The sequence below is a fragment of the Equus asinus genome, chromosome 3, assembly GCF_041296235.1.
Source record: "Equus asinus isolate D_3611 breed Donkey chromosome 3, EquAss-T2T_v2, whole genome shotgun sequence".
Classification (NCBI taxonomy): domain Eukaryota; kingdom Metazoa; phylum Chordata; class Mammalia; order Perissodactyla; family Equidae; genus Equus; species Equus asinus.
Genome location: NC_091792.1, coordinates 93,593,352 through 93,608,167, shown reverse-complemented (window position 1 = coordinate 93,608,167; position 14,816 = coordinate 93,593,352). Strand labels below are relative to the sequence as shown.

The following is a 14,816-nucleotide window of genomic DNA, read 5'->3' as shown; positions in this document are numbered from 1 at the left end:
ATGATACCACAATCATTTTACACGTATCCAAAGTCATAGAATGTACACCAGCGAGAGTGAAGCCTGACGTAAACGATGGCCTTTGGTGATTATGATGTGTCAATGTAGCTTCATCAATTGTAATAAATGTGCCACTCTGGTGTGGGATGTTTATAATGGGAGAAGCTATGCATGTGTGGGGACAGGGGTATATGGGAAATCTCTCTATCTTCCTCCCAATTTTGTTGTAAACCTAAAACTGCTCTACAAATATAAAGTCTTAAAAAACCAAAAAAATGAAGTGAACCAGATTTTAAAATCATTTTATGAAATGTAAAATGACAGTGTGAAAAATACTGAACACTATCACATAGCTTTCACCAAAATAAATCTCATCAAATGAGTGTAAAAAAGTTTTAAAATAAAATCTATTTTATTTCTTTCTCTTTATTTTTTGCCTAGAAAGATTCACCCTAAGCTAACATCTGTTGCCAATCTTCCTCTTTTTGCTTGAGGAAGATTTGCCCTGAGCTAACATCTGTGCCAATCTTCCTCGATTTTGTATCTGTGTTGCTGTCACAGATGGCTGACAAGTGTTGTTGTTCAGCACCCGGGATCCGAACCTTTGAACCTGGACTGCCCAAGTGGAGGACGCCAAACTTAACCTCTATGCCATGGGGCCGGCCTCTAAAATCTACCTTGAAATATTGTTTAGTCTATCTTCATTTCATCAGTTAAAAGTGTTTGTGTTCTTAAATGGATATTATTAATATAGCAACAATTTATGTAACAAATAAATATATTGCTGTAAGTAAATCTCCTTTATAAATAAGCAAATACAAATATACAAGTAAATGTTTATAGTGCATGTCCTAAACTTTTACTTATAGGTGTGAACCTTCAAATTTAAAATTATTACACTAATAAGCTCATACTAGCTACATTTGGTTGCTACATTACAAGTTAAAACTATCTAAAAGAAATGTTTATCAATCTGAAATCATCATTTTGCAAGAGATTTATAAGAGGTAAATCAGATCTTGATGTGTCATCATCTCAATTTAGCCACTTAAAAATGTTCTAAAAGAATGGTTACCAAGGAGTCCAGAATCTTCCCATTTTGAAAACATTTGGCAAACATTTTAAAAATAACGCTTTTTCTAATAGGTAACTGAATTTCAAACACTGAACTTCAAAAGTCACAGGAACATGTGAGCTATCATTTATACTTCTTTAGAGTACTGGGGATTTTATTCACTGGTTATCTTAACACATAACCCTTCATTTCTTGCTGTGAAAACAGCCAAATAAAGTTTTCTAAATGCACTAGCAACAGCTAGAAAACCTCTGGTTCTCTTGGTTTCTCTATGGCCGCTGTGAGGGATATTTTTTGTGACTAGAAAAACCAGTCACAAGCAAAGTGATACATGTTGTTAGCAAACGGGTGATGAATTACAGATAATGCTCATAATTCTATTTTTCTTTAGTAGAATGTATCTTTTCCCTCCCAAGTCGTGCTATTTATTTGTGGTTTTTGTTTGCCTCTTTGTGGCTAGTCAACACACACAGCATGTTCCCTTTAAAAATATAAGTTAAATTCATTCCACTTACCAAACTATTCCCTGAGCGCCAGAGCCAATAGGCTTTAGATTCTGGTAGCGCTTGAGAACGGTGAAGGTTGAGTCTCCCACTTCCACGCTGTAGAACTGGTTGTCAACTTTGCTTTTGCTCATGTTGTAATGTTTGGCAATATATGACACATCCACTTGTTTATGGAATCCCTGTGGAAAATGAGAACAACAGCATGAGACGAGCGACAAACAGAGTGATAATGAGATACAGAGAAGCCTGTTCTTTTAATGGTTACTAACACTTAGTCACCTATCATCATTATATAAACCTGTATTTCACATAGAAAAGATATATATTAGTCCATGTAAGGCAACCTGGAGGTAAAGAGCTTAGAAAAGATGCAAAGAAAAATTTGTTTTCAATATTAAAACTATTTATAATAAAACCATCTTAGATTAGATCTGGATAACTGTTTCTGAAATGATTCATTAAAACTATTTAATTATTTACGGAGCAAACATCTACTGAACATATCCTGGTCCCAGAGACCGTGCTAGACACTTCAGATGATCCCTGCTTACCCATTAGAATATTCATATGAAGAAGGATAAAGATCGTATCAACATCCCTTCCTCAAAAAGAACTGAGATACAAAGTAATGCTACTTTTAATTTTTAAATTAGGTAAATTTGAATTAAATCATGTTGACTTCATTTGTTCTCAATTAGTACCAAAAATGCTAACATCCTGCGTTAAACACTGAACAATTTTAGTCCAAATTAACGTTATTCTAAAATGCTACATGATGCCTTTTTATCTTTTGCAAGCTTAGGTTTTAAATATCTCAATTGTTGCATCTTCTGTTTATCTTTAGGAGAAGTTCTTCCATTTACTAATTATATGTAGCAATTGAAGAGACTGTCCTTGAAATTTCAAACCATGTTTTTTGAATATATAGAATATAAATATCCATTATCTGTGATTATTGTTTACCCATAAATGATCTTATATTGCATTTTATGGCATTAAATTGTTTGGGTTCTATAGCTAGAAGGGACTTCATAGAATACCGTCTCGCCTGTTCCTTGTGGCCCATAATGGTGGGTGCCTACCTAGCAGTCATCTCCTCTCCTTTGTGCTGATTTCATTCCAGTTTTGAGAATGAAAACCGTGGGTTCTGTGGGTTCCTTCCCTAAACCAGAAATTGAAAGTTGAATGGTCCACACCAGTGGTTCTCATTAGAGGTGGCAGTAACCCTCGGTGGGCATTTGGGAGATTCGTGGGCATGCTTTGGTGTGCCACAATGACAGGCAATGCAGCTTCATTTAATTTGCTTATCAAACAATACTGGTTGGCCTGCAGTGAGTGGGACATTCCTACACAATGAATAATTTCCTGAATACCTCACAACCTTTGAAATAAATCAAAGCTTTAATTAGCAAAAAAAATTCCTTTAATGTTCTGAGCCCAGAATCTAAAGGATCTTTGTATAGTTTTAACACACATTAACTTCTGAAAATCTAACTCTCATATAATTTGAAAGAAGATTTAAATCTCCTTAGGCTTTGAACCTCTGATTGGTCATACAAGCATTTTTCTTGGAGAGTTTTCGCATTTCGTTTCTAAATAAAAAATCGAAATAGAACTACAAACTTATTCGGCCCTGTATGCCCTCGGAAGGGAAGCTAGGGAGGGTCAGTAACGTAACTGAGGAGAATGCAATGCGGACACGGTGGCAAAACCTGCAAATCTAGTGCAAGGACATTAGGACTCCAGATAGATTTCAGAGCAGAATACACGTGACAGGCACCAGCCTCCGGTTGGGAGAGAGAGAGGCTAGCAGCAATCCAGTCCAAAGGCCCAAAGGCACACAGACCGCAAAGAACAGAGTGGACCATCGATTAGGAATCTGGGTTGTTTGGACTGAAGACTGAAAATTCAGGTAATTCGCAAATACAATAATGAGAGGTCTGAAATCCAGGAGGCAGTCTGCATGAAACAGGAAATTAAACAAGACTATTAAGAACCAGGACATTGGAAGTCCCAGACTCAAGGACTGACAAAGTCTCAGTATCCAGACAGGTCAGCAGGTGGCCAAGTGTTATAATGGAGTATATCATTTCATCCCAGCAATTGTTCATACTCCTGAGAAGTACCCTGTAATTTTTTTGCAGTGTATTCCTAGAACAGAACTTTTCATATAGTGGGGAAGCTATAAATGGACTTGTGGTAGTTTGGTAAAATGGTTAAAACAATCATAGAGCTTACACTAGTAGCAAAATTTTAGCAACAAGAGAATTCCCAAAGAGGGACAAAAGCTATTCAAATGAAATGCCTAATGCCCTGATGCCTTTTCTAAAATAAAAATTATTCGGTGATCTCTTATCTCCATTTCAGAGCATATAATTTCTCACCATAAGATTGAAAATCATCATTATAAAGTTTGTGAATTCACACACACACACAAAATTTCCTTTCAAGTATCTTCTTTATACCTAGTTTTGAATTAAACTTTAGGTGAAATTTAAAAGTTAGAAAATACATTCTTGAGAATACCTTAAGTAATTGGGAAAAAGCTATTTTAATTATCAAACAGTGAGACACAGAGATAACAGCACTGGAAATTTTCTTGGATCTATGTAGTAAGCAAAATTTGATGGCAAACATGTCATATTCAAGCACTCCCCTGGATCTCATCCGTGCCCCAGGCTTACAAATCCAAACTGAGTTTCCAAAGGCTCAGAATATATTTAGTAGAGTATATTTTATCCTCAACGTCCATGCAGCTTCTTTGTCATAAAGTTCAAATATAAACTTTTCTCTATAAAATGTGCCTATGCAAATATGCCATTAAGCACACTATGGAAAAATATTATCAACACTAAAAAGATTTTTCGCCAGTTATATGCTTTAGTATATCCTTGGTTCAGGTCACAAAATTGGCGATTTGAACACAGGAAGAGAAGAATCAAAAATTCATATTGGGAAGGCATGACTGGCCAATAGTTTAAGGTAGGGATTTTGAAGTTTTAACATGGATCAGAGCTACCTGAGGAGTTTGTAAAACAGATTGCTGAGGCCCACTGAAAAGTTTCCGATTCAACAGGATTAGGGAAAGGCCTAACAAGCTCCACACTTCGAGGACCTCTATCTTAGAGAATAGTAGATCTGAGAGATGTCACCATTCAAAAGTTAATTGGAGAGGCAAAAACTGGAAGTAATACAGGTCAAACCAAGTAAATAAAGGATGTGGATGTTAGAAATATTGTCACCATGACACTCCTTAGTATCAGCACCTCTTTAGCAGGCCCAGATGTCACATTCCCAGGGAAGTGCTTTCCTATCTCATAGGTACAAGATAGTGCCCAATTAATGTTCTGTCAATTAGCTCACAAAAATAGAGATTCCACGATCTATTTATATTAAATTTATATTAAAACATTTGACTATATTAAACTCACAGGTATTCATAAACGCTCATCAAAATAGAAACTCTCTTTCCAGAGAAGAAAGTAATATGTTGATTAAGTTCATTACAAATAAGGAATATTATATTAAAAAATTATAGGGGCTGGCCCCATGGCCTGGTGGTTAAGTTCACACACTCCGTTTCAGCAGGCCAGGGTTTGCCAGTTCCAATCCTGGGCACAGACCTAGCACTGTTCATCAAGCCACGCTGTGGAGGCATCCCACATAAAAACTGAGGAAGACTGGGATAGATGTTAGCTCACTGACAAACTTCCTCAAGCAAAAGGAGGAAGATCGGCAGCAGATGTTAGCTTGGGGCCAATCTTCCTCACACACACACACACAAAAATTATTAATCACCACGGTGGTAACTTTTGGAGATCAATAGGGTTCAAAATAACTATAGGTTTAGAATATTCTATTGTTGATTCAAATTATTTTAAAAAATAAATCATCCCTCCACTGAATATTAACCTTACATTTAAATGACTCAATTATTTCTATGTGGATATAATAAAATTTTCTTTGCAAAACTTCAGAGCAAACTCATTTCCTCTCCATCTGCAATCTGCCAAAAAACTGAAAGCTAAATTAAAAGAAGACCTATTGCCACTAGCAGTTTGGTAGGCAAGAGGAAATCTGAATATAATCTCTTCTGAGAGAAGACTACATTTTATAAGCAGACCTGTGAGAAAGGGCCTTTTGCAATGAGTCCTCGCCTTCAGTTCAGTTGCTAGCCTATAGCTACGGAGTTTTGCAAAGAAAAATGCCCCACATTTCTGATCTTATCCTGCAGGTGTCCAAAGCCTTGATTGCATTTTGCTCAAATTTCACAGCTGTATTCCACGAGCCCTCCCTCCTCATCGTCATTTGTGCATGACTGTCCTATGTTACTGATAGTCACTTCCTGAGAGGAAACACCGAGCTTTAAGAATCTTTAGAGGTTAAACTTCCCTAGTTTCTTTTGAATGATGTAGCTGAAAACAGCACAAAGCCTGGATTAGTTTCGCACTTAATAGCTGCGAAACCTTGAGCAAGTCATTTAGTGATTTGGGGTTGTAGACAATCTCTCCAAAAATCTAAAATATAAAAACAATGCCATTTATTTCACAGACTACCAAAAATGATTTTCCATTTCCCTGTTGGATTATATAGGTTTTCCTTTGCCCTCCCCTGTCAAAATATCTTTTTCCTTTGAGGCTCTGTTCCCCAATGTTGGTGTAAAAGTCTTCATTCCCTCCAATGACAGTAAACTTCTATAGTCATTTTATTCTTTCATTCATTTATTATTTATATTCTGTGTGGTTCCAAAAAGGATTTGTGCAGCTCGCCATAGAAGATATAAGAACAATAAAACCATTAAATCCGGTTTTAAGAACAAACGTCAAATAAAGTAGGCTAGGAGATGACAATTTTACCAGGAGGTTTAAGTTATGAATATCTACTGCCCTGAGCACTAAATTTAGTGCCATGCTTCAAGAAAGCCAAAGGGAAAAATAATTACACGACAACAAAACCAAGTGAGTGGCAAGCTTTGATTCATTAATCTCAAAATATATCATACCAGTTCACAGGAAAGGTAAAATTTCCCTAGCACTTAACTTCCGGAAGAATAAATCCCATAGTTCTTTATATAACAATACTGGAATCCAACAACAGGCAGGAGATGCAATATTTTTTAATCAAAGACAGAAATATGTTTCATGTGACTTATATGAAACCAACTCCCAATAAGACAAGGGAAGACAGAAAGGTGAACCAGTATTAATTGCTTACCTACCAAAGGTGGACTTTGCATTCTGTTAAATAGTGTATTTAACACAAAAACAGATGAGGAAAGTGGTATACAGAGCTGTTAATTGACTCAAAGTCTTAGAACTATAAAAATTTGTGGTAACAATTAATATGAATTGATCTTTGTCCAACTCTAAAACATGTGCTTCTTTTTTACTAAATCATTCTCTAGTTCAGCTAAGATAATTGAGAACAGTGATGTGGTTTTCTTAAGAGAAGGTGAGCTAAAGGAATAGAGCTTAGAAAATCAAGAGAAATGAGTGAATAACACGTCCTTCTCTTTTGTTTATCAATTGTCTCAGCCTGGGGTTTGAACGTAACTGAATGTTCAACAATTCAGGGTTGAAGTAGACAATCTTGTGTTGGTGATGGAAAGCTGGATTTTCAGAGCTGCCTAGAAATTTAAAGGGCCTGATCCTGCTCATTTGTTAAATATTTATTGAGCACCTACTGTATGGCAGGCACAACTGAAGGTGCTATTGATATAACGTTGATCTATCTCAAAAGGATAGCCAAGATGAATTAGCCACAAAACGCATCTCTGGAAAATGAACTGGTCAATCTGTTGGATATAATTTTAATGTTGTCATTTGGATACTGAAAAGCATCTGCCAAAAGTGGTGATTCTGCTTTTGGCACAAATGATATTGAGCTATTCATTCGCAAAGTTATGACCAGCATATTGAGTTGTTTCATAATGCCACTCGCAGATTGTGACACAAAGTCAGCAGAAACAATGCCTGCTATTCTGTTTGTTATAGTAGAAAGGCATATGTTCCATCCATTTTCAATCTGAATCAAATTATTTACGTATGAGCTTTAAAGAGGGAGACTTAAGACAACAATACTTAATAACATTTAGGATTAGATTTTGTCCTGTCAGAGCATATTTCCTCCACTCTGTTTCTTGAAGTGTTATTCTCTGAGGAGAATTACAGCCTGGAATCTACATTGCTTTTATATTGGTTGGCCCAGAGATGGTTACTCTGTGGAGTCAATGGCTTATAATAGATCAATAATGCAGTAAAAACTTTAAGACAAATTATGTTTAATCATTATTTTCAGGTATATGAAAAAGCACATAACAGTAATTCATAGTAGAGTAGGCATGGCTTCTGCCTGCCTGTTCTTTTTATTTGAAGGCAGAAAACTAGTACTGCTTGAATACCTACTATGCAACCAGCAATTATTAAGACCAGACTCTGTGCTAGGTGCCTAACAAATCATTTCATGTGAGACTTGGTATTCTCATTTGCTATTGAGAAGTTTTAGACTGAGAACTTCAGCAAATGGTAAAGCTCCAGATTTCATGTAAGAATCTTGCCTGTGAGGCCTTGAGCAAGCTTTTTACAGTCTTAGCCTTAGTGTCCTTACTTATGGAATGAAGGCAATAATCTACTACTTTTGATTAGTGGAGAAGTTAAATGAGATAATCTATGTAAAGCTCTTTGCATGGTATAAGCTTATAGGAAACTTTCAACAAAATGTATTATTATTATTACTATAATTACTATTATTATTGAAAAATTAGATAACATTTAAAGACACTTACTAATTAGCAGTTTTATAATGTTTTTAACCAAAAGTTGGCCTGAACCATAGTGCCATCCCAAAGCACTATGATACCGCTGTAAAATCAACAAAAACCAAAAGTGTTCAGAATTTTCAGGTAACAAAATACTTTTTCTGTGTTTTCATTTGTGTTAGATTGTGATCTGTGAATATCCACATGCTCCGCTACATTTCCCAGCCTCCCTTGCAGTTCTTTTGGGGCCATGTGACTATTTATGGCCAATGGACTACAAGCAGAGGTGTCAGGTATCACCTAAATGCACAGGCATTCACAAGATGTGCCTCCACAATCCATCTCTTTCAACACTCTGGTGTCTTAGCTGGCACATGACAAGATGGCAAGAGCCTAAATTCCTGGGTCACAAGGTGGCAGAAGCCAAAATTCCTGAGTCGTCAGCTAGAGGAGAGCCCTTGCTAACCTGTACTAGACTTTGTATAACAGGAAGTACACATTTGTTCTGATAAGTCACTGAGATTTGAGGTCTACCTATTACTGTGGTAGGTTTTTCATTCAGCAAATATTTATTTTGATCTTACAATGTGCCAAGCAATGTTCTAGGCACTGAGAATATAAAGCTCCTGGCCTCATGGAGCTTAATATTCAATAGTCCCTTAGAGGATCAAACTTGGAATGGTGGCTTCATTGTCACAGTGCTCTAACCTACTAAACTAAGCACATTGAATTCTGCACTTTTGATCTACATACTCTCAATTTGTCCACAATAAAGAAAAAGGTATAAAATAGGCAATAATAAGTGATATTATGTCATCAAGAGAGGACAAATTTCCAGGTTAATAAATGATAGTTAATTTTTAAAAAACACTTTCCCAGGGTGGGAGTAAGAGGTTATGTTTCATCACAAGGAGAGTAAAAAGTCATTTAGGAATCAAAATGTTTAAAGTGAGTTATCTGGATTTCACCAACATCTTTAAAATGTGTCTTTATATTTTTAGAAGGGAAAATTAGAGTTTATCAAATGCTACATTTAAGAATATGGGAAGCCTTGTTTTGATTACGCAATAAATAGTATTATTTAAAAATCCTGTATGATTGTATTATTATCATTCTCTCATTTCATAATTATAAAAAGATCTAATTAGTACCTAAGTTTAGTAGTTCCACATTCGCCAAAGTCTTGGTTTTCATCTCTTTGAATATGCACTTTTGTAGCTTCCCTTTCCTTTTCTGGAATGAGTTAGAGATGTATAGATAGATGCATAGATATATATATGTATAGATGTCAGAGCATATAACCAAATAAATATTCATCTTTAGAGAAGATGAACAAAAGAAGAGTTGAATAACACATTCCAGATTGGAACTGATTTTAGACCTCAAAGCCAAAGCAGACATTATTCTTCTTAACCTACTGAAACATTCAGCCTTTGCTTATCATGCACCCCAAGCTCAGATAATACCTCTGCAGAAAAGCAAAATCATCACTTAATATATTTTTGAAAGCCTTACATCTTAAATATAGTAGAATTAAATAGTGCATTTAAAGAATTAGTTGATTACTTAAAAACGCTAGCTAGGTCAAAATGGAATCCACAAGTTGCTGCTTTTCTTACAGAGCATGATTAACCATATACTGAAAACCACAGATAATCCTGCGATATTTTACAGCACAACTATTTTGAAAAATGTAAGCAATAACTTCATTCAATCTAATTAATACCTCCACCACAATTGAACTCATAATATTAAGCTACATTTACATTCAAGGTAAGACCATTCAACAAGAAGTCAAGTTTGACCTTTTTGTCCTTCAAGCAAACCAAACGCATACCCACAATCAACCAATACAGAAAAGCTCCTCACTACAGAATCAAATCTTAAGACCTTTACAATTTTTGTTAATCTTTAGTAGCATAACTTAATCTATTCATTAGCTGAAATAATTACTTAATACATCTTTAGATAAAACCTGCCAAAGGTAGAATACACAAATGTAACACTAAACTTACTCTTTTGAAATTTGCTATAACCATCTTCACGTGTGGGCATATGGAAAAAAACCATTGTCAAGCAACATGAAATATTCATTCACAAAAATATGTAGGTTGGTTTTCATCCTGATAGTATAAATATCTCAGTGATTTGTTTCATGATTCAAGATGCGCCATGTTTTTACAATACTGTTTGCTATGTCTTTAATAATTTACTCACAGACAGTCCATGCACTAAAGTACATGTATTGGGATTTTAGAAAATGAATGCAAAATTAAACACAATGCATCAAAGCTAAGGTAGAAGAAAGAGTTGGGCTTCCTTAAATAATATGCAGGAGAGGAAATCCCTTAAAAAGAGAAGCTAAAGTAAAAGTTTCTCTTTTCCTGTTGCATGAAAAACTACAATACCAAAGGAAAAGTTTATCAGTTTATACCTCAAAATCTTAGACATTCATTTACAAAACGCCAAGACCTTCAAATATATCCATGGTCAATCTACTGATTCCCTTAAATCATATTTACATGAAGTTAGTGTCTAAATTTAGTGTTTTGGGGTGGCAGACAATCTCTCCAAAAATCTAAAATATACAAACAATGCCATTTATTTCCCAGACTACCAAAATGATTTTCAGTTTCCCTGTTAGATTATACAAGTTTTCCTTTGCCCTCCCCTGTCAAAACATATTTTCCTTTGAGGCTCTGTTCCCCAATGTTGGTGTAAAAGTCTTCATTCCATCAAGGGTGGCCACCCTAGTAATGAAGTGTAAAGATTTTAATTGAATATTTTCAAAGTCTGTAAAACAGAAACATCATAGACTCATCAAATAAAATAAGTTGAGCAAATCAAGTTACTTAAAATTCAAAATGCCTTAAAAGCAAAGAATTGGTTTTTTAAAGCCATAAAATCCTGCAATCAGGTTTAGTGATAATTTTTAAATGCCCTAGATACTAGTAATTTGAACATATCACTTAAAACTACATCATTCCATGGGCATTCCAGAATACCCATTTTTATGAATTCTCTGGTTTATTAGTTTCCAGGCCTATAAAAGTCTCTAAAAAGCTAATGCAGCCCATAAAGTATTTGCAAATATCATGGGATTTCCAAAGATTGAAAGAGGAAAACGTTGTACTAAAAAATAATAATAAATCAGAAGTATCAGTAATTTTGCTAAAGAGTAAGTTTTCATTTATTTCGAACAGCCATCTGGGAAAAGGAAAATTATTATGTATACACACATAGTTCTTTTATAATCCAGCATTAGAGTAATAAAATAAAATTTAATTAACTAGTCATCTAGTAATATTTTATATCTATTAAGAAGAACATTGCTTTAGCTACAAAAAATTCAACATGCTCAGTCCTGACTATTATATCTAACAAGATGATACATTGAAAAACAGTAAAAACTCAAAAAGCATTGAAGAACACTTTTGACAGTAAGAACTCCACAGTGAGAGTGCTGTTTCTGTCTGTCCCCAGTAATATTTTAGACCTTATATATCACAATCGTCTTTTGAAATTTATATAAAAATCTTCTCCTTTTTCCTACCAGTGACCAATAGAATCTCAGGCTTCTTTGCATTTAATCACAGTATTGTACTTCTTAGTTATATTTAGTTGCTATTCATTTCACTCAAATAAATAGCAATACACCAATATGAGCTTTCAAGAAGTTCGTAATGGGACTAGGGAAAGACCTTCTAGTATAATGGTTCAGATTTACAACTGCAGAATAAAATATAATTATATTCTGTCTCCTGGTAATTATTGGTGTTGTGAAAATTAAATGAGGTAAAATCTTAATGAAGTGTTCCCTATAGTAAGCATTCAATAAGTATTTGGGGTTTTAGGTTTTTGTGACTTATTTTTTAGCTCATGGTTATTGCTGAGGTCTTTAACTCAAAGAGGAATAGGTGTTCCTTATGTTTACAAGCCTAGCCACTCTCTACTGTGCTTTAGATTAGAGAGTGTGTTCTTTGAGGGGAATAACCTTATCATTCATCCTGTATCCCTAATTTCAAAAGGTTACAGGTACACATTATAGGTAATCAGTAAAGATGTGTTGAAAAATGAATGGGAGAATCAATCAGTCTATGCATAGATATTTTCTTGCATAGAAAATGCAAGAAGGCATGAAGAGTTTCTGTGCCATAACCGAAAAGAAGCCCGCTGAACTCAGTCCCCTTTATTTCTAGTTCTACTTAAACTTATAACTATTGACTCATTAATTTGAGCCCTCTGTGTCTCAGGCTTTCTGATAAATCATTTAAATGATTGATAATCAACTCAAACAGCAGTAAATACTCACAGGCATCAATAAGTTAATAACTGTCAGATAAATGTTAGGTTAACATGGATTTGTGATTAGCAAAATAACCAAAATGCAATTAAGTCTATTAAAATATACTCATAAGACGTTAAAATGTTGAGAAATTGACTTGATTTTGAAAGGCAAGCAAAGAAATTTCTACTCAGGAAGTGGTGTTTTTCTCTTAAGTTTTTATTTACCTTCTTTGATTCAAAAAGCATTCATTGAACATTTACTGAATTAAGATAGATTTCTGGGCTTGGAAGTTAAGGACAAGGATGCCCTGGTCCTGTCCCCAAGGGAATCACCACTGAATGGGGAAAACACAAAAATGTACAACTAATGGTACTCACATCAGGATGTGATAAATGCTGTGGACACCAGTAGATGTGCATGCAGTTTCCAACACACGTTACCTTTCTGTGTATATATTTCCTGGTTAAAACCCTGACTCAACTGTTCAGTACATCAGAGTTCCAAAAATAGCACTTTTTACAGAACTTTTAAAATCATAGAGTGAAATTTAACAGCTGTGTACTTCTTTGTTCAGTTGAGAAAAGAAGGCTATGAAGGCTTCTCTGTTTTTCAGGAGGATCAAGAGTTCTTGCACTTTCAATTCCCTATAGGTCTATATTTTGTAAAGTCTTCATACTAGTGCAAACTAAAGATTATTCTTTTATTGTCCAACACTACAAAGACAAATTTCTCTCCAGAATATAACAAGAAACCTCTTGCCTGCAAAAGCTGTTTAATGGGTTTTTTAATAAAAAAAACAAAATTATTGAGTGACTAAAAATTTCAATTAATCCCATGTTCTTCAAACATTCAATGAAAGTCTCCAGAAACCACTCCTGAAGTCACAGAAATTTACAGTCTAAATGACAGAGAATTCAAAATAGTTGTCATAAAGAAACTCAAGGAGTTACAAGAAAACTCAGAAAGACAGTTCAATGAACTCAGGAATAAAATTAATGAGCAGAAGGAATACTTCACCAAAGAGATTTATTCTCTGAAAAAAAAAGAAAAAAAAAGACATCTGGAGATGAAGAACATAATGAATGAGATAAAAAAAAAATTCTAGAATCCTTAAAAAACAGAGCTGATGTTATAGAACACAGAATTAATGACTTAGAGGACAGAAATATAGAAGTGTTTCAGATGAAGGAGGAAAAAGAACTAAGACTTTTAAAAAATGAAGAAATTCTTCAAGAAATATCTGGCCCAGTTAGGAAATGCAACATAAGGATTATAGGGATTCAAGAGGGAGAAGAGAGGGAGAAAGGAGCAGAGAGCTTGTTCAAAGAAATAATAGCTGAAACTTCCCAAACCTGGAGAAGTAACTGGACTTACAAATACACGAAGCCAATTACAGCAATGTAAAAAGACCCTCTCTGAGGCATCTAATAGTAATACTAGCAAAAGTCAATGAGAAAGAAAAAATATTAAGGGCAGTAAGGCAGAAGAAAATAATCTACAAAGTAACCTGTATCAGGCTTTCAGCAGATTTCTCAGCAGAAACCTTGCAGGCTAGGAGAGATTGGAATGATATATTCAAAATACTGAAAGACAAAAATTTTCAGCCAAGAATACTCTATCCAGTAAAACTATCCTTCAGATACAATGGAGAAACAAAAGCTTTCCCAGATAAACAAAAGCTGAGGGAGTTCGTTGCCACTAGATCTCCCTTACAAGAAATGATCAAGGATGCCCTCATACTTGAAACAAAAAGGCAAAAGTTTACAAAGCCTTGAGCAAGGAGATAAATAGACAGAAAATCAGAAAATTGCAGCTCTCTACCAGAACAAGTTAGCAAACACTTAATTAAAACATAAAAGATAAAGGGAAGGAAAGTATCAAAAATAACTATAAACACTTCAATTCAGTCACAAACTCATAAGACAAAACAGAATAGTTTGTGACAACAATAACTTAGAAAGGGAAGAGGAAAGGGATAGAACCTGCTTAGCTTAATGATGATAAGAGGCTATCAGAAAATGGACTATCTTATCTATGAGATCTTTTATACAAACCTCTTGGTAACCTCAAAACAAAAATTCAGAGCAGAGACAAAAATCATAAATAAAGAGAAAATTGAGAAAATCATCTCAGAAAACCACTAAACTGAAATGGCAGTCAGAAATATAAGGAAAGAAAAACAAGGGAAAT

The 14,816-nt window shown here is 34.7% G+C and overlaps 1 protein-coding gene across 32 annotated transcripts in view; it reads right to left on the bottom strand.

Moving 5' to 3' along the window:
• The window catches only part of MAPK10 (mitogen-activated protein kinase 10), a 300,681-nt gene that overhangs the window by 132,841 nt on the left and 153,024 nt on the right, over positions 1-14,816 (bottom strand). For all 32 annotated transcript variants that reach the window (XM_014854142.3, XM_070505438.1, XM_070505440.1 and 29 more), the window contains one exon: positions 1,591-1,760. In XM_014854142.3, coding sequence (XP_014709628.1) covers positions 1,591-1,760 — 170 coding nt within the window. The remainder of the gene's footprint in view (positions 1-1,590; positions 1,761-14,816) is intronic.